The sequence below is a fragment of the Bradysia coprophila genome, unplaced genomic scaffold (assembly GCF_014529535.1).
Source record: "Bradysia coprophila strain Holo2 unplaced genomic scaffold, BU_Bcop_v1 contig_235, whole genome shotgun sequence".
NCBI lineage: Eukaryota > Metazoa > Arthropoda > Insecta > Diptera > Sciaridae > Bradysia > Bradysia coprophila.
Genome location: NW_023503496.1, coordinates 698009 through 721081, shown reverse-complemented (window position 1 = coordinate 721081; position 23073 = coordinate 698009). Strand labels below are relative to the sequence as shown.

At 37.5% G+C, this 23073-nt stretch overlaps 1 protein-coding gene across 3 annotated transcripts; it reads left to right on the top strand.

Annotated features, from left to right (window-relative positions):
- The first annotated feature begins 2053 nt into the window (after positions 1 to 2053).
- Positions 2054 to 22690, top strand: LOC119077282 (FAD-binding monooxygenase ktnD-like). Of its 3 annotated transcripts, none has more exons than XM_037184429.1 (9): positions 2054 to 2502; positions 11635 to 11732; positions 11801 to 11916; positions 20739 to 20795; positions 21013 to 21217; positions 21283 to 21653; positions 21717 to 21940; positions 22048 to 22221; positions 22292 to 22690. In XM_037184429.1, the coding sequence occupies exons 2-9, from the start codon at positions 11653 to 11655 to the stop codon at positions 22586 to 22588; spliced, it is 1524 nt and encodes a 507-aa protein (XP_037040324.1). In that variant the 5' UTR covers positions 2054 to 2502; positions 11635 to 11652; the 3' UTR covers positions 22589 to 22690. The 3 variants fall into 3 exon arrangements, with proteins under 3 accessions (XP_037040324.1, XP_037040323.1, XP_037040325.1); XM_037184428.1 differs by having other exon boundaries at positions 2056 to 2502; positions 11632 to 11732; XM_037184430.1 differs by lacking the exon at positions 2054 to 2502 and adding an exon at positions 9215 to 9299 and having other exon boundaries at positions 11632 to 11732.
- The last annotated feature ends 383 nt before the right edge of the window (positions 22691 to 23073 follow it).

The following is a 23073-nucleotide window of genomic DNA, read 5'->3' as shown; positions in this document are numbered from 1 at the left end:
TACGGCTAAATAGAGTAGTGAAACTGGATAGTGTGTTATACAGCTGGTGAAACACTGTGTGAGCGATTGTGACAATACATATCATGTGCCTAAAAAAGCATTTATCATCGAGTTATATACAACTTTTTTCGCACCCGAAATTCATTGAAAAATAATATCACACGCACCACTAACACGAAAACGTCAACTTTGCTTTGCTTTGACGTTATGAGTCCCTTTCCTTTTGACATTTACCGTGGATTTACATAGCAACGTAAAAGTGACAGATGCAATGTTTTTTAAATACTGCAACCCGAAATTTCATTCATAAAATTAAAATTATGAATGAAATTTCGAGTTGCCGTATGAGAAAATTTTTGCATCTGTCACTTTTACGTTGCTATGTAAATCCACAGTAACTGTCCCTTTTTACTGTCTGTACAAAATATAGTACTCTATTTGGCAGCTGTCACTAGAAGCACTTTTGCTTAAAATGCGTTGCTTTCACATGAGTATGAGGGCCTCATACAATGAGACAAATAAGTGAATGTGAAGAACCCCTAGTGTCGAAAAGAAACATTCAACACAGCAACTACAGCCGCCGTGTTAAGCCAAAATAACGTATCGCAGTTGTGTTTCTGGTTTTGATGAGCTTTCGCAAACTTTCAGCTTTCATTGTTTTCCAATGAAATCTTCCTTTTTCCTATGGAATCCCAAAGAAGCTCAAAGCTTTCGAAACTCTCCAAAGCAGCACGGGCTTAACACGGTAGAATAAATGAAGGCATTGGTTCTCGTATTGTTCAGTTGATAAGTGGAACGTAACTGAATCTAAGCAGATGGTTATTAGAACATTGCCTGACCCGAAGGAGAGGGCGGTATTGTCTCTCGTCAAAATAAAAGTTCGAACCACGGCAGTAATCTCCTTGATGTGATTAAGCATTTTGCTGTATGCAAAAGTGTATAGGTTTTTTCCAAGGTCATTTCGAAATGTCAAATTTCATCCACAGCAGGCAACTTAACCTCAAATTTCAGGTTGACGAAAATTTTAACGAAAAATTTACAAAGAAATTTGTTGACGTTTAGGTTATGTTCCGCTCTGTGGATGAAATCGTTGTCGTTCGTGTTGTCACAGTTCGGGCTTACAGTTAATTGGAGCAAATCTATTGATGTGACAGAAAGTATTTTCCCATCACTTCCGCTATATGTGCACCAACACACTCTCGCCTAAGCCTTTGCAATATGAAACATGTTTTTCATGCCTTTGGACAAAATTACAGAATTTCTCCAGTAATTTGGTCACTCGGCATGAAAAGTTGTTTTGGACGGTAGATCTTAGGAACTTTCGCTTGGCGCTCTCACTTTGTTTGGGCAACAACTCTGTCCAAAACAGTATCGTAACTAACTATTATATTCTGAGGGCAGCATGTAAAGAAATGGTACACAAAGCCTACATAGCCCTACATGGCCTGCTAATATACGTAACGTGTAACAAACGCTGCTATCCGTCAAAATTACTCTTTTCATAATCAACCACAATTTTGCTCGATTAAATAACTAAAATTAAGCTACGTTGAAAGCGATGTGATGACATTTATAATTTCGCTCATATTGACAACCTTACATCTAGTGCAAAAATATAAACCGAGAGGGCCAATAACTTCAAAATAATCCCGTACAGTCCTTAGAGCGATTTACCCCTCGCAAAAACCAACTTCATTTCATTATTTGTATCGAAAAAAAACCTATTGTGACCCTTCCATCTACGAATGATTCGACACCGAATTTTTGTTTTAAACAAAACAACGTCATCGTTATTATACCGACGAAATTTTGTGCCTTTAAAATTTGGTTGGTAAATTCAAGTATATGTGGTGGATGGATGTAAACCGTTTTGAATTTCGTTCGAACGTTTTCGTAACAATCACGCCGAATATATACACCAGTGCTGAGCAGTTACAACGTTGTTGTTTCTTAACAGCGCAGCACATGTACATACATCACCATGTCTGAAAAATTGTAAACAAACGAGACTGACTACACCATATAATTCATTGAAATGTTGCTCTTTCAGTTTGCATTCGCGCTGATGTATGTTCATTTATTGCTTTCGGTTCCAAGAAACTTTATTTTTATTTTGATAAAATTGGTGGACTTGCATAGTGACCGAAAATTTTGTGTTGTTCAATATCAGTGCCGTGTCAAGTGTTTAGTGATTCGGTTGTTTGTTGGTGATCGTTAGTTTCGTAGAACTTTTTAAATTGGGATAAGGATTTGCTGAAAAAAAAAGTTGTTGATGGACTGGTTCATCGGCTGTATCGCTACTATTGTGATCAATTAAGTGAATTTTTTTAATAAAAAATCTTGCGGTGACGGCATGCAAAGTTAACCATTTTAATAACGAATAAAAATAAAACAATTGAAAGTGAGTGAATCGTCCACTTTCGCCTGAAACCTTCTCCACATGTAAATAATTTGTCAGTAATCCCAAGTACTCGCGCTGAACGTTTCTCCTTTAAATAAAAGGTAATTGCTGTTGACACCGATTTCATTTTTCGATTTTATGAATTTTTTGGGACGGATGCAAAATTCATTTTAGATTCAAATTCGATGTAAACTCTCAGTATCGATGTGTTACTATATTTTAGACAGTAACTCACATAAATTTCCCGTCCAATATTATCCACAGTTCCAGTTCAATATCATCCACATTTTCCCCTTTACTAACATCCAGTTCAATATTCTGTCGTGTTCAACCTGAATAACGTATCGCATTTGTGTTCCTGCTTTTAAAAAGCTTTCGCGAGCTTTTTTTGTGTTGCAATGAAATCTTCCACTTTTCCCATGAAATCCAAAAAAAGCTCAAAGCTTTCGAAACACTTCAAAGCAACACTCAACGCATACAATACGTTATTTTGGCTTAACACGGCAGTATCGTGAAGTACAATATCATTCGCCACCTGCCAGCACCATCTATACGAACAATTTTTTGAAAAGAATGTGGCAGTTAATGTACGTTGTGTGGATATTATTCGACTGGGGCGTTTAGGTCTGTTGAAAGCTCCGTTGGCTTTCTTGTTTATCATGCAACCTTATCGTACATAGGATGTTGTTTTGTCGTGTTTCTATCTTCTGAACAGTAAGTTTTGTTTAGAATTTATTGTATTAAAACATCTGGTAAATTCTTGTAGTTTTGACCTACATTCGCTTAGAATTTTAAGCCTAGTGCTTGCTCAACCAAAAAAGAAGAATTAGAAGTCATAAGGAAGAGACTATTGGCACCCGGTGCCAATAGTCTCTTTATTATACTGTGGCTAATGGCACCAGGTGCCAATAGTCTCTTTATTATACCAATGCTAATCGCACCCGGTGCCATTAGCCACAGTATAATAAAGAGACTATTGCAGGCCTCCCACGCTTTAAAAATCCTCCTATTTTAGGAGTTTTAGGAGGTTTTTAGTGTCAGGTCTTAGGAGATTTTTAAGAGCTTTCGTGATAAATTCATCATTGTAGAAATGCTGATAAGCCCTTATTTCTTGTTAAAAATTCATATTTTTTCATTTACAATGGCTATTTCTAAGAAGTCTCTATTACTTGTAACATCCTTCGATTTCCTACGTGCAAAGTCTCATCATACAGGATCGGAAATGGATCTATCACGAAAAATTCTAGTCTCACCCAAAGTTACCAAAAAGCGCTCAGTTTTGGACATAGGTTGTAAAAGAGACGAAAAAGTTGGATTGTCTGATTTGAGATGTTTGTCTCGCCATACAAAAGTTTAAACTTTGACAAATTGTGACTAAGTGGGTATTATATATTACAATTTGATCGAGCTATCGTCACTGTGTACTCATCGAAGATTTTTAGAACTAAATAAAACCAATGAAACTGCAATCATACGTAGAGTAGACTTACATTGAATAAAACGAATTCTTAATATAAAAATGAGTGAGACTCTTCCAAATTGTTTTTTTTTTTTTGTAAAGAAAATTATGTCACAAAAATCATGTGTATCTGAATCCAGGATAAACCAACACTAACATTTACTGAATTTCCAAAAACGATTGCTTTATTGTGATCTAAAGAGGAGATTCTTTTGAAAAACAGGCAGCCGAAATCGGACGCCTTTTCTAGTGGACTTTTTGATATGTGCCTAGATAGGTATTGGTCCTTAGAAGCCAAAACCACTTACAAAAAAAAAATCTTCTAAGCTTGTGTGGCTAGTGAGAGTTGACCAAAATCCGAAAACATGCACTTTTTTTATTGAAATTTCTCGTAGGCTACGTAACCTACAAGCTCGTGTGGGGTGTCATTAGAAAGGCAATTGCATGTTCTTTCGGGACAGTGAGTTATGAGCAGTTGAAAGTATGGGTAAAAAAGGAATAATTTCGGCGAACTTCTAACGGTTCCCGTGCATCCGAAAAGAAACAGAAACACAAAAAAAAGGATTTCTTCAACTGATACGGTTTTGGAATGAAAATTTGATGCTCAGTATCTCTACTCAAAAAATATTTTTTTGCATCAACTTTTAGCTGCTGGTTCACTTTTTCGAAATAATTCTATCTTGACCAAAGAATTCTAGGGCACATATTAAAAAATTCAATAGAAAATGCGTCCGATTTCGGCAGGTCGTATTTTAAAAGAATTCTGCAGAAGTGAAAAGCGCCGCAGGCGAAACTTTTAAGTTATTTTACTCATCCATTGATTGGATTGATGTTGATCCTGATTTATAAAAGTTTATTGAAATTTTCGAAGTCTCATTTTAGGAGTTCTAGGAGATTAAGGAGGTTTTAGGAGGATTTTTGAAATTTTAGGAGTTTTAGGAGGTGCTATTGGCACCCGGAAAAATTTAAATTTTCATAACAAATCCGGATATTTTGAAAATTAAACTTATTTTTAACACAATCCTAGGGAATCCATCTTTTTACGAAATGTGACGTAAAGGCGGATTGTTCGATCCTGAGGAATTCATCCTTTTACGAAATGTAACGTAAAGGTATCGAACAATCCGCCTTTACGTTACATTTATCAATAGGATGAATAAAATCGAACAAGCAACCTTCACGTTACATTTCGTAAAAGGATTAATTACTTAGGATCGAACAACCCGTTTTTACGTTACATTTCGTAAAAGGACGAATTCCATAAGATCGAACAAGCAACCTTCACGTTACATTTCGTAAAAGGATGAATTCCATAAGATCGAACAAGCAACCTTCACGTTACATTTCGTAAAAGGATTAATTCCCTAGTATCGAACAACCCGTCTTTACGTTACATTTCGTAAAAGGACGAATTCCATAAGATCGAACAAGCAACCTTCACGTTACATTTCGTAAAAGGATGAATTCCTCAGGATCGAACAACCCGTCTTTACGTTACATTTCGTAAAAGGACGAATTCCATAAGATCGAACAAACTACCTTTACGTTACATTTCGTAAAAGGATGAATTCCTCAGGATCGAACAATCCGCCTTTACGTTAAATTTCGTAAAAATATAGATTTCCTAGTATTGTGTACAAAACAAGTTTAATTTTCAAAATATCCGGATTTTTTATTAAAATTTTATTTTTTCCGGGTGCCAATAGTCTCTTTATAATACTGTGGCTAATGACACCGGGTGCGATTTACATTAGTATAATAAAGACACTATTGGCACCTGGTGAAGTTAGAAATTAGAAGTCACTTCGTTCGCGCCACAACCACAACACTCAAAACCCCCTTTTTCGGTCCGACATATCAAAATGACTATTTTTCACAATAGGCCGAATCAAGTGATGGCAAAAAATGATGCAACTAAAGAGTCCCGCTATTTTGATTGTTTTAATTTAATTGCATTGTAAAAACTTAGTTCACTTCCACTAAACCAGTCAAATTTTGACATCAATACTCGAAAGTTATTCAACAGCCAATTTTATTTTAGAGATTCATTTTTTTAAATTTTTTGCAAATATGTCGGATTTGGAGTCAGTTCGAATAACAGTAACATTTAAGACGACAGAAAACCCGTCAATGAAAACAGAAAGGTCAATCGGGATGAAAAGTGTTGAAAACGACAGATACTTAAATTTACAAGTTTTCGACGAACATGGAAGTGAAATAACTCGGACATCATTTGACTTAATGCAAGCAGAAGCTATATCCATTAACATATTGGACCAATTCGGTGTAAAAGATGGGATCCTAGTCCAGGATGTTTCAAAAACGATCAAGGTTCATCATAATCGGACACAAGATTCTAGTGTATGCCAATACACCAATACCAGAATAACACAAGATACCTTCGACGGTTCTGAAGTTGGACCATTGGTGCGGGGTACCTTCCGTATGATTCTCGGACGTTTTTATTATTGCCATGATATTTTTCCAGTTTTTGATGCGCATAGTGCTGCGATACCAGCACGCAACATAAAAATTAAAATGTTTATTTCAAAATTTTTGTTAAGTAAAAAATTGTAAATTTTCCCTCACGAGCTTAATGCGGCTAATTTTTTACAAATCTAAAAAATACTTTACACTCACTCTCGGAAATCTGAATACATTTTCAAATGTTGGCAATGTTTGTTGTCGTTAAGTTTCCATTCCACTCAACAAAAAGTACTCTGTGAGAGAGCCGTGAGAGGGCAAGCTGTCAAATAAACAAAGCAAAAATTGAAAAAATTCAATTCTGTCTCACACACGGAGAACTTTTTTGGTAGTTGGAAATTAAGAATGAATTTGTGAAAACTTCATCCAGCTTATGTGAAAATGAAATTCAAGCCACGTCCGATTCGAATGATCGATGGCTCTATAGAATCGCTAGTCGCCTTGACAATTTTGTGGAACAACGTTTTTTGGTTGTCTTTTTATTTTTGGCAGTAAAGTTGTAAACGTGAGCTGTGTCGCAGCTCATAATGTCATAATATTCACTTAGTGTCACTTTTAGAATCAAAATGGGCGAGATTTAAACACGTCATTAACAGAGCGTACGTTCATTAACTTAAAATTTCGATAGATGGTCATTTGCGCACGGATAACTTCGATAATTTCACATTTATTCACGGAAAACTTCGATAATTTCACTTAAAATTGACAAATTCTTGACAGTGTACTAGATGTGTGTTTTATTTGTGGGGAATATGAATGAGTGACGGTGTCCAATGTATATAAACACTGAAGGTAATGCAGACCCTCAACGGATCAGAGAAATTACGGATCCAAACTTTCAGGTGAATTCATTTTCGTATGTTGTCTAACTTAGACTTGTGCAACATGACGGCCCTAAATACTTCCAATTCACCACTAAATACAACTTGACGCAATCGAATTTTATATGTGTGCAGCATGAAGCCGCTAAATCGCTCCACATTCACCACTAGACGCAACTTGACGCAAACGAATTCAATACGTGTGCAACATGACGGAGCTAAAATTCACCTGAAAGTTTGGATCCGTGTGTAACTGCGGATTTGCATTACCTTCAGTGTTTATATACTTTGAAGGTGTCATGGCGTGCTTATGTTTCAGTCTGATTTATTAAATTTGTTTTTTATGGTGATTATGACATTACAGGAGATAGAACCTTGTTCCTAACACGGTTGTAAATGGGGGTTTTGCGCACACGATGTGTTGCCGAACTCGCTTCGCTCGTATCGGCACACATCTCACATCTAGTGCGCAAAACAATCCCATTTACTACCGTGTTAGGAACAAGGTTTTATCTCCTGTAATGTCATAATCACCATAAAAAACAAATTTAATAAATCAGACTGAAGCACGCCATGACACCGTCAAAGTATATAAACACTGAAGGTAATGCAAATCCGCAGTTACACACGGATCCAAACTTTCAGGTGAATTTTAGCTCCGTCATGTTGCACACGTATTGAATTCGTTTGCGTCAAGTTGCGTCTAGTGGTGAATGTGGAACGCTGCGATACATACCCAAAAAAGGTCGAAAGGTCCGTGTGTGGAAGCGCTAGACATTGAAAATCAGTATATTGTTTTCGGTTTCGGAATCTCTTGGACGGCAGCGACAAACAAGTTTGACAATGCATAGTAGAGAGTAGTCCACCAGGAGTCCAACGATACTACGGAAGCCGTTGGCCGCTGTCCAAGGTTGTGACAGGAAATTGAGAAAATTTGACTACGTCGGAGAACTTCTAGGGGCTCCTATGCCGCCATAAAGCCACTAAAAAAACGAAAAACCTATCAAACCTCGTTACTATGGGTCTCTACTTTCCAACGATACCAGCGTGGGTAGAGGCTCGACGAATGTATTTTTTATTAGTAAATGTGATACACAGTAGATACGTCTATGAGAAGAGGACAAAAAATGCCAAAAAATTCATCCCGACAGTCTCAATCCTCTTTCTTCGCATTGAACGTTTGCGTTGCTATACACAGCGTAGAGTAAGTTTGCGTGTTTTGGCATACAGAAACAGTTCATTTCGTCACAGTATTGCATGGAAAGTTGTATGCAACTGCAACACGAAAATCGCACGCTGGTATATTATATCGCACAAGATGTCGATTGTGAGCCCGAGGAGCACAGGGGTGTAACTTAGAACAATTTGGATTTTTGTACCAGCCCTGTTGAATGTTGTTCAAAAACATCGAATCGTTTTTTAATTTTCTTTCAGCTCATTACCGACAATACCACAACCGAAATATTTTTTGAACCGGTGGGTGGCGAATTAAAGTCGCATTTGCGTCTAGTTCTCCAATTAATTTAATTAAAATCTGATTCTTATTGTAAAAAAAAAACTTGGAACGAGCCGAACAATTCTTATGATCTGGAATTTTGATTACCCAACGCAAACCCAGTCAAATAAATCGACAAACATTTTAAATGCAAATTTAACCGATTTCTGTGATACAATTGGAAATTCCAGATCATACGAATTGTTCGGCTCGTTCCAAGGTTTTTTTTAAAAATAATATCAAATTTTAATTAATTTAATTAAAGAAATAGTGCCTTTTTCATGTAGTTCGTTAATGTTTATAGTTTTCGGCAACAACGATTTTCTGTTATAGTAACTTTTAATTGTCTTCGGCAATTGCCTAACATCGATGGTATTTTACGACAATTTTTATGGTAAAGTGGTACACCCGTGCCGAGGAGAAAGCATAAGTAATGCCGTTGCGTTTTATTTCTGGTAGACTTTCCGGCTCCACAACAAAATGCACCAACCTGCGCACTATAATGTTGTTCAGCGAATAATACACTGACCAAAAGAGTTCAATTTTCTCGCAAAACACAGCATAAATCTGAGCAAATATTGACCGTTCAAATCAAACAAAATTGAAATTAATTTGTGAATTCCGGTGAATTTTTACCTGGTAAACATACATGGCTTATGTGGCGCAAAAAACAAGACATTCTGTCAGTAATGGCACAAGACGACACATTACGAAAATGAACAGTTCTGATTGTTATGTAATGGATTGTTTGGTGCAATAAAATGTGTGAAAATTCAATAATTATATCGAGCGACCGATGTGTTAATTTAATCAAATCATACACTCTCGGTTCACATTGGCATTTCCCTGAGTAAATATTCCCATGGAAATTTAATGCATTTTGTTTTATTGTCTGGTGAGAAGTTCATCGCATTCGTTGGATTTTACTTTGTATTGTTCATGAAGCACAAACCAGTGAATGCATCTCTTCTACCTTTCAATCATTTAATTAGTGTAGCAACAGCGATGCAGTGTATAGTGCAATGTGTATTTAACTCATTGAAATTATGATTTGAATGAAACAAAATTTGTGAATTAGGTTGTCAGTTGTTGGTGTTGTCTAACCGCAACATCGTAAAATTGTGAAGAGAGCTAAACAATGCAAACTGAAATCTTAACACGTCTTAAACATTAAACTTAAAAACAAACGAAAAGATTTATCGTTCCCTTTTGAAATCGTTCGAGTTTAGAGTTAAAAAAATGGATGAACGCTCTGTCGAGATGCGGTTTCTGTTTTAATTTATTCACTCACATCGACACTCTGAAACCACTAATCGTTTGTGGTCTAATTGCGTCAAGATGATGATCGACTTGCATAACATCCTACGCCTGTCCTACATGGAACATTTTTGAAATTAATTGCCTGAAATGTGAATGTGATTCGAATTGTGTTTTAGTGTTCGTTAGTACTTAGATTCACTTGGTTTTGGCTCTGTCAAAGTTAACTGTGAAGTTAATTTTCATTTACTCGGCGCGCTCACTGAGCGACGAAAAAATAGATTTTCTGTACGAGCTCTAAGGATAAATATCGGTTGATTCGGAGTGTCAGTGTGGTACGAAGTGTGAGTGTGGTAAGAAGTGTCAGTGTAATAAAAAGTGTGGTAGGATGTGTCAGTGTGATAAAGAGTGTTAGTGTGATATGGAGCGACAGGAATGTCACATCTTCCAATTCTTTCCTTAATTTTTGATTGAATTTGGAAATATCTAGGAAAATCTGAGGAAAATATTTTCCCAAAAATATTCCCCGACTTGTCCTAACTTCCTTCTCTAGTTGTAGCTTGAACTTGTCCAATTTTACGAGAAAAAAGCTTTTGACCTTTCTGTTGGCCTTTAAGGAATCCTTTCTTTCAATATCTCAATCCCTAAACGTTAACACATTAACCATCAGAGAAATGTTAGGATGAGTCCCAAAGCTGGGGTAGGTTCCGCAGGACCTATTTTTTAAAATTTTATTTGCTAAAATTCCCAAGCGTCTTAATAGAATTTGGAAAAAATATGTCCGAGAATGCGTATCTCGTTAAACAGTAAACATGGTGCACATTCTAGCTCAGGCTTCGAATGGCCATACAGACTAATCGGGTAAATCCCGATTTATTTACTTACCATTCTGACGCCTCTTCTGAGTGGAATTTGCTCCCTTTACTAAGTTAAATAAGCAGTACTAAGCAGACGCGTCTTTCTGTGACTGTTCTAGCCAAACGATTTTAAGATGAGATACTGTACAATGCAAGCTCATAACGCCTCAATCGTTTTAAAGAATTATTTTTGCCAACATCTCATCAGCCCATGGCGACAGTGGCAAGGAAACAACTAACCAAACGTGGCTAGTCATACTCTGTTGCATGTGCAAGTCTAGCGAATCATAAGCAAAATGAAAATATGCTTACATTCCACATCATCCCTAGCCATGCAGTCACATGCGGGACATCGAAAATTTACTCTTCCTACGAGAAATCAATTTCTGAAAAATGGTCCCTGGTTCCAAGTGCAAGAAACTTGTTCCATAAATATCTATCGCTCTTTGACTCGTCTGTGCACATACATCTAACACCTAATCTCTCTCGAATTGATAACAATTCGGGTGTTTGATTTCTTCTTATCAACAAATAACGATTTCAAGTACATCTGAATGATGAGCTAGTTCCATCCAAATTTCATACGCAACAATTTGGGCAGGGTCGCAAGGTCAGAATTTTTGTTTAAAAACTAACCGAACTCTCGGAAGTAAATAAGACGTTGATTCAATTGAACAAATTATACGGGCAAAATATACCGACGCAACCGACTACTCATACTCTATACTTTTGAGAAATTAAATTTTTTTTTATTTATTATTATGCTGTTCCATTGACCAGACCAGTCACTATTTATATTCAACGCACATAAATATCGCCATATGAATTAACGGAATTTTTATTTTTGGGTATTTCAGTAGTCGTGCGATTAAGCTACCATGAACATGTCGTCTGGAAACAATAATAATAATAATGGTTCGTCAAACGGTATGCCTGAAATAGGAATCATCGGTGCTGGGTCAGTGAAAGTGATTTTTTGTTTGTTCGTCTAATTGCCTTATCTAATGAACCAATCAATTGATTTAGTATGTCGGGCCTGTGTGCTGCCGTTCAACTACAGAAAAAGCTGGCCATCACATCATTTACGATATTTGAGAAGAACGCCGACGTTGGTGGAACGTGGTTGAGCAACACGTATCCAGGTAATTTTTATGGAATTGATATTACCAGAGATTAGAACCTTTGGCTGTATGTGAAGACTGTGTCTGGAGTCTCTCCTAGCTAGACTTGATCACTTGATGAGTGTAAAAATCTCAGATCTGAAATCGTACACTCTGCATGTATACCACAAAATTTCAGGCGCGGGAAACCGTTGCTTGCTTTGAGATCAGTCCAGTCAAGGTCTCAATTTTTTTCACTGACTGGGATAATATTGCAAAAATTCTTGTTTCTAAATAAGGAACCATCCAGAAAGGACGTCCACAACGAAGGTGGGAAGAGAGCGAGACAAAGTGTGTTATAGGGAAATGGGGGAATGAGACGATCATGACATGACATGACAACAATGAATATTGTATTCAAGGATTGTAATGACTACCAGACTATTCGGGGCGCCATCTGTCAAGTATTTTTCAAGCAATTTCAAAAAGTTTTGGTGTCCTAGATTCCCTATGAGCTTACCTGTTCAGGCATATCTCACACAACTGTGACACTGTTTTATTGAAGTCATGGTCTGTAAACGTGACTGACGTACACTGTCCGAATGTAGACCTCGACCTTAAACATGTTAGTGGCATTTTAAAACGACATTGTTCCGCTACTAACTTTAGTCGATGACTAATGATTGCACCTCACACGCGTCAGAGAAATCATTCAGCGATATATGCAACCTCACTCAACTACCCCGAAAATCAACAATCGCTCTTGAGGAATGTGAAAAGCAAATAAAAAAAAAAGTTTTTTCCATGAAAGACTCTTTGGACCATTCTAAAATGTTAAACTCGAATCAAGCATAATCCTGACCGTGTGTGCGCCTTCCATTTCAAAACATAACGCATATCGGGACATTTTCACGCACAGTTTTTGACATTTGTTGAAGAGAGCGGTTCGTTCAACTGTCAACTGTCAATTGAAAATATTTAAATTTTTGGCGTGAATTTGAATGATCCCACAGGTCTTTTGTCGTAGGTACGGCATAGTTTGAAAGTTTAACGAAACACATGCCTTCGACTCAGATTTCCCAATACTGATATTTAAGAGCCACTGTTCATAACCTGCAGTTGCAAACAAACTTGAATCATCATATCAGAGTCGGGAATTTTTAAATTTATTTTTCTTCTAAATAGACTTCTCTGCAAAGTCATTAACCATCAGTAATTATTCAACAACACCAGACCATACATTCAGGTGCTGTTGATTTCAATATACGATTAAGCACGTGCTTGTCATCCAAATTAAGTGTGCGCATCAACATTCCAACCCAAATTGAAATTTTAATTTTTAGACCCGTACGAAGTACTGGGGTCTTATGCGTTTACGCATACGTCCGTAACACGTCGAATTGGACTCCCTGAGTAAGGGGAAACCTATTGTGGTTGTCTAGAGATGCCAAATCCGCGAAAAAAAATGTCCGTCTGTCCGTCTGCACGATAACTTGAGTAAAACGCATCCGATTTTGAAAATTCTTTTTTTTCCCGTTTGGTAATGTCAAAAGACAGGCTAAGTTCGAAGATGAGTGATTTTGGATCGACCCTTCCCGAGCTGTGGCCCAATTTTCGAAGATATCTCCGGACATTTAAACGTTAAATTTGTAACTGATGTGTCAAATAAAAGGTATTTGCAATACCGATCGACAAAAAAAAAGTTTATGGAAATCGGATGACCGACTCGTGAGTTAGACCCCTTGGTGTGAAACAGGCACAGGGCGGCAAGCAGTTTTTGCTTGTAGGTCGGCCACATTTCAACATATTTCGTCTGTTTTAGCTTTATTAGATAGGTATTGACCGTACCAATCAGGGACCAACCAGATTTTGAAATTATGTTCTCCGGAGCGTGAGCTAGGTCTCTTGGAGTGAGCTCTTATCTGGCTACTCGGCCGTACAGTGAACGTGGAGTATTTTGTCAATATCTCGAGTAAATTTTGACCGAATTTCATGAATTTTTTTTGTTTGAAAGGTATTAACGAATGTAAACCGTCGGTACTATTTCCGGTCTCCTAACAAAATGGCTGCCGGCGGCCATATTGGATTTTAGTAAAAGTGATATATCTTGAGAAAAATGGTACTTCGAGAGTTTCTGTTAACATGGAAATAATTTGTTATGTGTGTGGGGTGTTTCAGGCATTCCATATATGGACATCTATATATATCTATATTCACCTATATTGAGCTATATACAGGCATATATAGCTATATAATAGCATATTCATCTGTGAAATGTTTATTTATAGGAAAATATAGGTAAATATAGCGGTATATAGCTGTTTAAATAGGAATTTATGAAAGTTGACTTCGTACGGGGCTGTCTATATTGCCTCCGGCAATTTATTTGTATATGCTAACAAGGCAAAGAGTGGATAATGTAAGTGATTTTAAAGGGAGAATAGTTTTTCAGCAGAGAAGAAAATGAAGTAAGAGAAATGAAGAGTTTCACATTAAAGGCTTTTGATACGAATAGGTGTTTCGTACGGGTCGGCGTTAGCTATGTTTTTCTTTTGGATTTGAATAGATCAATATTCTGCATGTCATTAAAAAGACCATGCAATATTAGTTTGCCACACAGTGTCGTGCAGGGCAATAACTCTTTGAACTTAATTTATCAATCATATCAAAGAAGACTATGTTACTACATACATGGTGTACAGGTTGTGTGTGCGCCATAAATAAATTGGGTTTTGTTATGTTGTCTGATCGTTGTCTGCTACTCATCAGTTATACATACCTGTTGATCTGGTATACATTTCCGATAAATAATTTTCATATGAAATGTGTAGGTAAAGCGTCGTATCTGTCTGAGAAAAACGAATAACCTCGCAATGCCACTACTGTTGAGGCATCCCGTGGACTAAATGCACTAAATTGTAGTCAAACAATGTTGGTCCTGGCACTTTTGTTTTTGAGTATTATGGCAGCTATGGGAGCTCAGAATGTGCACACCATAGAGAAACTAAACTAGCGTCGAAATGAAGCTATTGGCGGCCCATGCGGAATTGAATTTCAAAAATAAAATTTTCCATTGAAGAATTTGTTGTGCTGAGACCAGTTGATCATTCGAATATTTAATTTGTCAGGTACGAAAACAGGGCCGGACTGGCTACCAAAAGGTACAAAAAAATTCGAAAAGTTCCTAGGAGTGAAAATTTCATACAAAAATTGAAAAAAAATCAATCGAGAGATGACTAATATGGCCGGTCCGAGCCTGTACGAAATTACCTGACCTTCAAATTAACATTAATTTCAATACGTTCCTGAAGTGCCAGATGAGCAAACATTGTCTGTCGCAGCAATGACACAGCCGAGGTGTTATGACAGCGAGACACTCTTTATATATATGCACTTGGGCCGTTGGTCTGTACCAAGTCAAAGCAATTGAACTCACATTGTCATTCGACTCATTATTCAGTGGAATTACGCACGGGTGTGTTTAAGACGGCGCTTATTGCTCATATACCCATATAATGTAAATTGCAAATAAATCGACATTCAGTGGTGACGAAAATTACAAATATTTACATTTGTACAGAAATGGAAAGTGCTGCATCTACGGTCTACCACTTGACAATCTTAAGCTGTGATTAACTACTTGAATTTGTTTGTGTCTTCAATTAGCATGAACTTTTAGTGCGTCTTGAGGTAGTCATTAATTCAGTAGTTTTGTTGTTAGTGTTTACCAGAGGCAATAACAAGTGAATCGTTTCGCTGTCCGACATTTGAGTGTCATCTAAATGTTAAGCACTAGATAAAATACCAGCCTTAAGGGATCGAACTGCTGAGGAGTGTCAAATTTCTTTACAATTAGAATCGCCTGATTACCACACAACTCTTGAACATTAAACGTCCTCGAAGACTAAGGACTCACAAGAATAAAATCTTTCGAGATGTTTAGTCTATCGACGACTTCATCCTTTCTAAGAATCAAATGTCTCAGACTCAAATAAATCTGCTGAGAGAAACATTCATGTACCTAAAAATGTAGGAGAGTTCAGTTTTAAGGAGACTCTTGCAAGTATAGAACTGCTTGAACTTCAGTGAAGCTTAAACTTTAGGGGAGCTTTAACTTTCTAGGGCCTCTAGGGCCTCTTGAATGTCCGAGAAGTTGAAACTTTCAAAGAGTTCTATTTTGCATCGATTTACAACGTAAAAGTGAAAAAAAACTGGCGAGAGCGATAATGGTAGATTACGTTAGATGCAGCGAAAGCAAGTCATTACATGAGGTAACAATTTTGTGATCAAAGCAAATTTACTCTTGTGTTTTTCGAGCAACAAGCTTCGGTAACTGCCTTTTCGGCAAGTGTAGAGTTTTTATAGGCGAGCCGAAGACGAGGCATACAATTACATTTGTCGAAAAACAGTTACCGAAGCAAGTAGCTCAAAAACACACTAGCGAGTTTTCGAGCATCAAAAGGTTATTTTGGAATTAATAAATTTCGAAATAGCATCCAATGTATTCTGATTTATTACCTGTCTCATGCAAAAGTTGACTGTCACAAAGAAATCCACGTATAATGAACCGAAAGTATTCTTCAAGTAATGGGTCATTTTCGCAGGGGAAAACTGCTCTGTAATGAACAACTTTCCAATGGTGTAGGCAATAAAAGTGTTTGATTGGGTTAATTGAAAGTAAAAGTTCAGTGGCTTGATTTGACTGGGACAACAGAGAGTAATGTTCCGAGTGTCCCATAGATCATCGGATATCACATGCTTCCAACATTTCCCTCAAATAAAAATTAGCTTCTAGAACACGCATTCGATAACAATGGACGATGTTTACATACAAGCAGACGAAAACAAAAAATATTTCATAAAATGCAATGATGAGCCAACGTTGACTGAATGCAAACACAATGAATAAATAAACGTAAGAGAGTCAATTGAAAACAACATTTTCGGTTAATACAAAAACTATGTTTGTCCGTCGATATTATATCACGCAGCAGTGACCGCATATCAAATTTATTAACAAATTTTTGCGTATGCTGAATGTTTATCTACTAATAATAAAGGTAAATACAGCGACATCGGAGACATGTTTTGTTTTAGTTACATTAAAAGTGGGTAAATAAAACGAAATTTTTGTTTTTGATAATTCATTTGTAGATGAACGGTATATTAGACGCACTGATAAAAAAATTTACGTCCAGTATGTATGAAATGGCTGGCAGACAGCTTCATTTCTGCCTTACTTCGGATATGTATATTCCAACGTCTGACATGTATATCCAACGTCTGACATGTATATCGTACATGTCCGACGTATAGTCATACGTACTGCTCGTGACTATTCGTGTCACTCGTATGTTTGTACGTGGAACATGTACGATATACTTGCCAGACGTTAGAATATACATATACGAAGTAAGGCAGAAATGAAGCTGTCTGCCAGCCATTTCATACATACTGGATGTATGTTGACGAAATTTTTTTATCAGTGCGGGGACCATATTTCTTCTAATAACTATCGGTTAACGCTATTTGCACCATTTAGTGCGAATATCGACTTCATAATATACGTTATGTGCATTAGCCAAATTCACGCCGTAAGTGCGCCTAAAATTTGAATTTTAAGTGAACTATTCGATGAAAAAGTGAACCGAAAAATACATTTCAACGCTTCATTGTCTCATACCATTTGTATGAAAATGACGCTACGTTAGAAAGACCTCCGCACTTTCCATTTTGAATTTCGACCGCACTTATGGCGTGAATTATGTCAAAAATTCATCGAACAAACAAACAAATGAACAACAGAAATGAACTCTATTGTTCTACTGTTCGTAAGTATATTGTATGTTCGACAACTTTTTGACATCACTTCATTATGAAGCTTCTTCTTCGCTATTCGCAATGTCCGAGTAGTCCCTTTTTCGCTATTTGCACATTGTACGCGCATCATTTTCGAAATGTATTTGGATTTTTGAAGAAGATTTTGATGCCCTGTAATTGCTTCCTCGTCATGGTTGACGAACCCATAGATGGTATACACAGATAGGAGTATGGACCAGGACTTATATTTGAATCTTTTAGGAATTGACAGTATGTGACCAAATCTTTCGCATAATTAAAATTTAATTCCCTCTGGGATTACTGTCATTTCACCTCAGACAGATTACTTTTTGATCTGTTGAAACTTTAGTTCAAAATCCAATTATTTTTTAGATCATCTGTTCTTGTTTACCTGACAAGAAGCCGGCATCTCCAGCCGACGATCTTGTCACTGCTACATTTCGTTCGTAAGAAATGTTTTAATTCCACGCGGAATTAAAATTCATTTTTGTAGAAAGTTTTTCAAAGAATTTTTTTTGTTTCCAAATTCAAAGAACATATACGAGTTCATGCTTCCGTCACAATAATCATTTGAAATCGATCGACGACGACGTCAAGCGAACATTCGAATCAATAACGAATTGCCGTTTGAACGATGAGAAATGGTCCAAGGTTTCAATGCCAATTCGCTTTGGAGGAATGGGAATTAGAAAATGTGAGGACATTGCACTTCCTGCATTTTTGAGCTCAATTAATTCAGTTATTAATCTCGTCACACTCATGTTGCCAAATATATCCGATGAGACAATGATAGCCGATTATACCGACGCTCTAAATGAATGGTCGCTAGTGTCCGATTCACTTCCAGATAGAAAGATTTATCAAAATGAATGGGATGATTTACTTATGTTAGACAAAATGGAATCATTCAATTTTCAATCCAATAAAGACAAGGCAAGACACCTAGCATCTTTACTTAACGAGTCAAATGCATGGCTGTCAGCTTTACCTTCCAAATTCGTTGGCACGTTTTTGGACAACAACACGTTCCGAATCTCTACAGCTCTTCGTATCGGTTCCGATATTTGTAAAACACACAAATGTATTTGTGGTGATATAGTATCAACCGATGGAACACACGGACTAAGCTGTTCAAAAAGGGCAGGCCGTCTACCTCTTCATGCAGATCTGAACACAATCATTCAAAACGCTCTTCATTCAACTATCATTCCTTCGAGAAAAGAACCACCAGGAATGTTTCGTGATGATGGGAAGAGAGTTGACGGAGTAACCCTTGTGCCATGGAGTCGTGGTCAAATGCTCGTTTGGGATGCGACATGTTCCGACACACTTGCACCATCTTATTTGAATCTATCATCTTCCAAAAGTGGGTCGGTCGCAGAATTAGCAGCAAAACATAAACATCGAAAATACAAAGGACTACTGGAGCAGAACTTCTTGATCCGTCCATTTGCTGTGGAAACTTTGGGTGTTTGGTGTTTAGAAGCGATAGATTTCATCGACAAACTCGGCAAAAAAATATCACCAGCAACGGGAGAAAGAAAATCAAAGGCGTATCTAAAACAACGGATAAGTTTAGCCATTCAAAGAAGCAATGCTGCGAGCGTAATGACTACATTCGATACGTCCGAAAATATGAACGAGATATTTTAAACGCTTTATTTCTTGTAAAAAAAAAACGTTTTGTATTAAAGGACATATTTTCCCGAACAAATGTGACCAATTCACGCCCCGTAAGTGCGCCATGAAGTGCGCTCTATAATTTGAATTTAAAGTGAACGAGTGTGACCGAAAAATGAACGAAAAAAGTTATTTTAGCGCTTCCTTACTATGAGAATGACACGATTTAACGCTGCTTTTAAAGTACCTTCTTACTTTCCTTTTTGACTTGTCAGAGCACTTACGGCTTGAATAACAATTGACCTTTTCTTCTCAAAACTTTCTAAGGTCTGAATGCCTGAAAATCTAAAAAAGCTCACTTTTAATTTTTGGAGCAATACCCTCAAGAGAAAGGGTGGTCTATCCATATCATTTCAAAAGTTTCTGTTTTCCTATAAATTTACATAAATTACGTAACGTTTTTTCAGTGCTGTCATCAAAATTAAATCTTAAATAAATCGAGAAATATGCGGTCTACAAAGTTCAAACTAATGATCTAACCACCCAATGAGAAAGAGCATAGTTTTTACATAATTCTTGATTTATTTAAGATTAAATTTTGATGAGAGCACTGAAAAAGCGATACGGAATTTATGAATGTTCTTTAATCATTAAATCCTAATATCGTTGTTTAGTTCTAATCCCTGTAGGAATTATATTTCTTTATTCAAAAACGTGAGGTAAAGTCAACTTTACTGCACGGATTCAAAAGTTTACCTCAAGTTTTTGAATAAAATACCTTACTTGGCAGAGCAGTAAATGATGGAAATTGTACTTCTTGTGTGTTTACCTCAGCTACTCCTCGATCGGTAAATTTCACACAAAAAGTATGAAGAAGTACAAATGTAATCCCTGAAAAATCTCAATTAGAAAGTATTCCCCTTGGACCTTAAAATTTTAATCTCATTTTTCCATCTGTGTCACTAGCTCTTTTCACAAATATCGGTCGACCCGACACATGGTCACTTCTAAGAGATACAACCATGTGAGTTGAATTTTTAATTCTTTGCGTTCTTCAGACCAGCAAATGATCGAGTGCTACTTTTTGACTGCCTGACTCGGAGGCTTATTGGCGGTTCGAGTAGGACACTTAAATGAATTAGAATTCAGCCAAGTGTTTTTTTGCGGTGTAGATAACACTTTCTGTCAATTAGCAAATTATTATTTTTGTATATATTACGTCCACTTCCGATGATGTGCACACACGAAACTATATTGTCGTTCAGTCTTTCATTAATAATGCAGGAAATCGTACTTTTTCCGTTGATTCTTTTCATTGCCAAAAGTCTTTTTTATCTTAAAAATTTTGAATATTTTGTATTTACACTTCACTTAACCGTTTGATTGTTTTGTTTTCTACAAAGGTTGTGCGTGCGACGTTGCTAGCCATCTGTACAGTTTTTCGTTCGAACTAAATCCAAGTAAGTATGTGACCGTTTCAGTGTACCTATGTGTGCTGCATGCGCTCGTGCATTTAGATATACGTTCATGCTCCATCTTCCCTCTACATATCCAGCTCATTGAAAATCCACTAACTTATCCTGACGTAAATCACCATTTCCTGCTCCTCATTTGTATTTGTCTTGACTCAAAAAATCATGACTTGACATCACTCTGTTTCCACAAATACCTTCTTAGCTTGGTCCGAAAACTACTCAGCCCAGCCGGAGATATTGGACTATGTCAAAGACGTCGCAAGAAAGCACAGAATCTACGAGCACATCAAGTTTCAGCACGAAGTCAAAACGCTCACTTGGAATGATCAGCTGAAAAAATGGATTGTCCGGTATGTCAATGCTTCCATCGCAAAAGCTGATGACGAGACGCAGATGTTCGACATTATGTAAGTCGTTGTCTGGGACTTAACTCTATGCTTTTCGCAATGATCTCCCATTTGTGCGATTTTAGAGTCATGGCACCAGGAGGCCTTCGCATTCCACACATTCCGAGCGAATTGAAAGCTTTCACTGGACCTGCAATGCATACGGCCGAGTGGAATCACCAAATCGATTTGAAAAATAAAAGAGTCGCTGTTATTGGCAGTGGAGCGTCGGCCGTTCAGGTTATTCCCAGCATCGTTGACGATGTTCATACGCTGCATTGCTACCAGCGGAAACCGCCGTACATTTTCCCCAGGGCTCAGTTTACATTCCCGAATTTCATGAAGAAAATTTTCTTTTACATACCGTTCATAATGTGGCTGTACCGGTGCATGATCTATGTACGGCACGAGCTATTGCACAAAGCATTTTATGCAGGCAGCCTGTTCAACAAATTAGGTGAGTTCGATCACAGTTATACAGCGAGTTCGTTCAGTCACACGAATCGGATGTCGTTTTCAGCCCACACATTGACCAAGAAATATCGTCGAAACGAATTGAGGGCGCACAAACACTTGCTGGACGATCTGACTCCCAAATACGGTTTCGGATGCAAACGAGTAATTTTGTCCGAACAATACTACGGCGCAATGACACGGCCCAATCTTCATGTACATACGAGCCACATTGACAAAATTGTCGATCGGACGATCTACACCAAGGATGGAACAAAAGAGGAAATCGATGTGAGTGATGGGGCTACGGGAAGGAATGGCAACTGCTATAAACTTCCAATTATCAATTAGCTGCAGGAGCATAAGATCCATTGCTAATTACGGATTTGCGATTACAGGTTCTGATACTGGCCACTGGCTTCAAAGTTCATGATTACTGCAGCCCCATGCAAATATTCGGAAAAGATGGCCAGAATGTGCTCCAAGCTTGGGTCGATAAAGAGCCCCGAAGCTATTACGGAATCGTCTTCAGTTCATCGCCAAACCTCTTCGCTCTCCTTGGGCCCAATACGGTAAGTGCCAATCCGAAGCTGATTTTCCATTTTGTGCACTGACATCCTCTTCTCGTCGTTTTCCGAACAGGCACTCGGTCACAGCTCCGTCATTTTCATGATCGAATGTCAGGTCAATTTTATGATCAATGCCGTCCGGGAAATGATGCGACGAAACGCTAGGGTGATCAATCTGAAAGTTGAGGCTGAAGACGAGTTTATGGACAAGTTGAAAGCGGATTTGAAGAACACCGTGTGGAACAGTGAAGATTGTGGTTCGTGGTATGTTAACGGAAGAGGTGTCATAACGACTCTGTGGGGTGACAATTGCACCAACTACTGGAGACAGACTAGAACCACCGACTGGTCTAAATTTGAAATTAAATGAAGAAAGAAATTTGTGTGCTGGCTGGACTAGTTGCCCAAAATTAAACCAAAGCTTTCGTGTACTGTGTGTCATGGCAAATAAAGCAAAATTTTGTGATTTTAAACGTTGTTGTCTCATATTTCGTGGGCAAACAATATCCCTATTCCGAGCACAAGTCTGGAGAAGTCAATCTCTCACCAAAGGATTCTGTAATCGAGAAAGAATTTGTTCTCCCAAAGTATATAAACCACTGAAGTTTCGGTGAATTCGAGTGCTACACTACGTCATTGTAGCACTCAATTGTTCAATAGATAGCAGTGACGTATCCCTGAAGTCAAAATGCCAAGATTTTTTTTGCGATTGGTCATATTTTGGCGATTTGTCATATTTTGGCGTTTCTTCACATTCTGGCGATTTTTCTTAGTGATTTAAACCGAAAATGATGAATTACCATGAAGTGAGTGTAAAGAAACGCCAAGAACAATCAAACGGCAAAGTGTTACCTT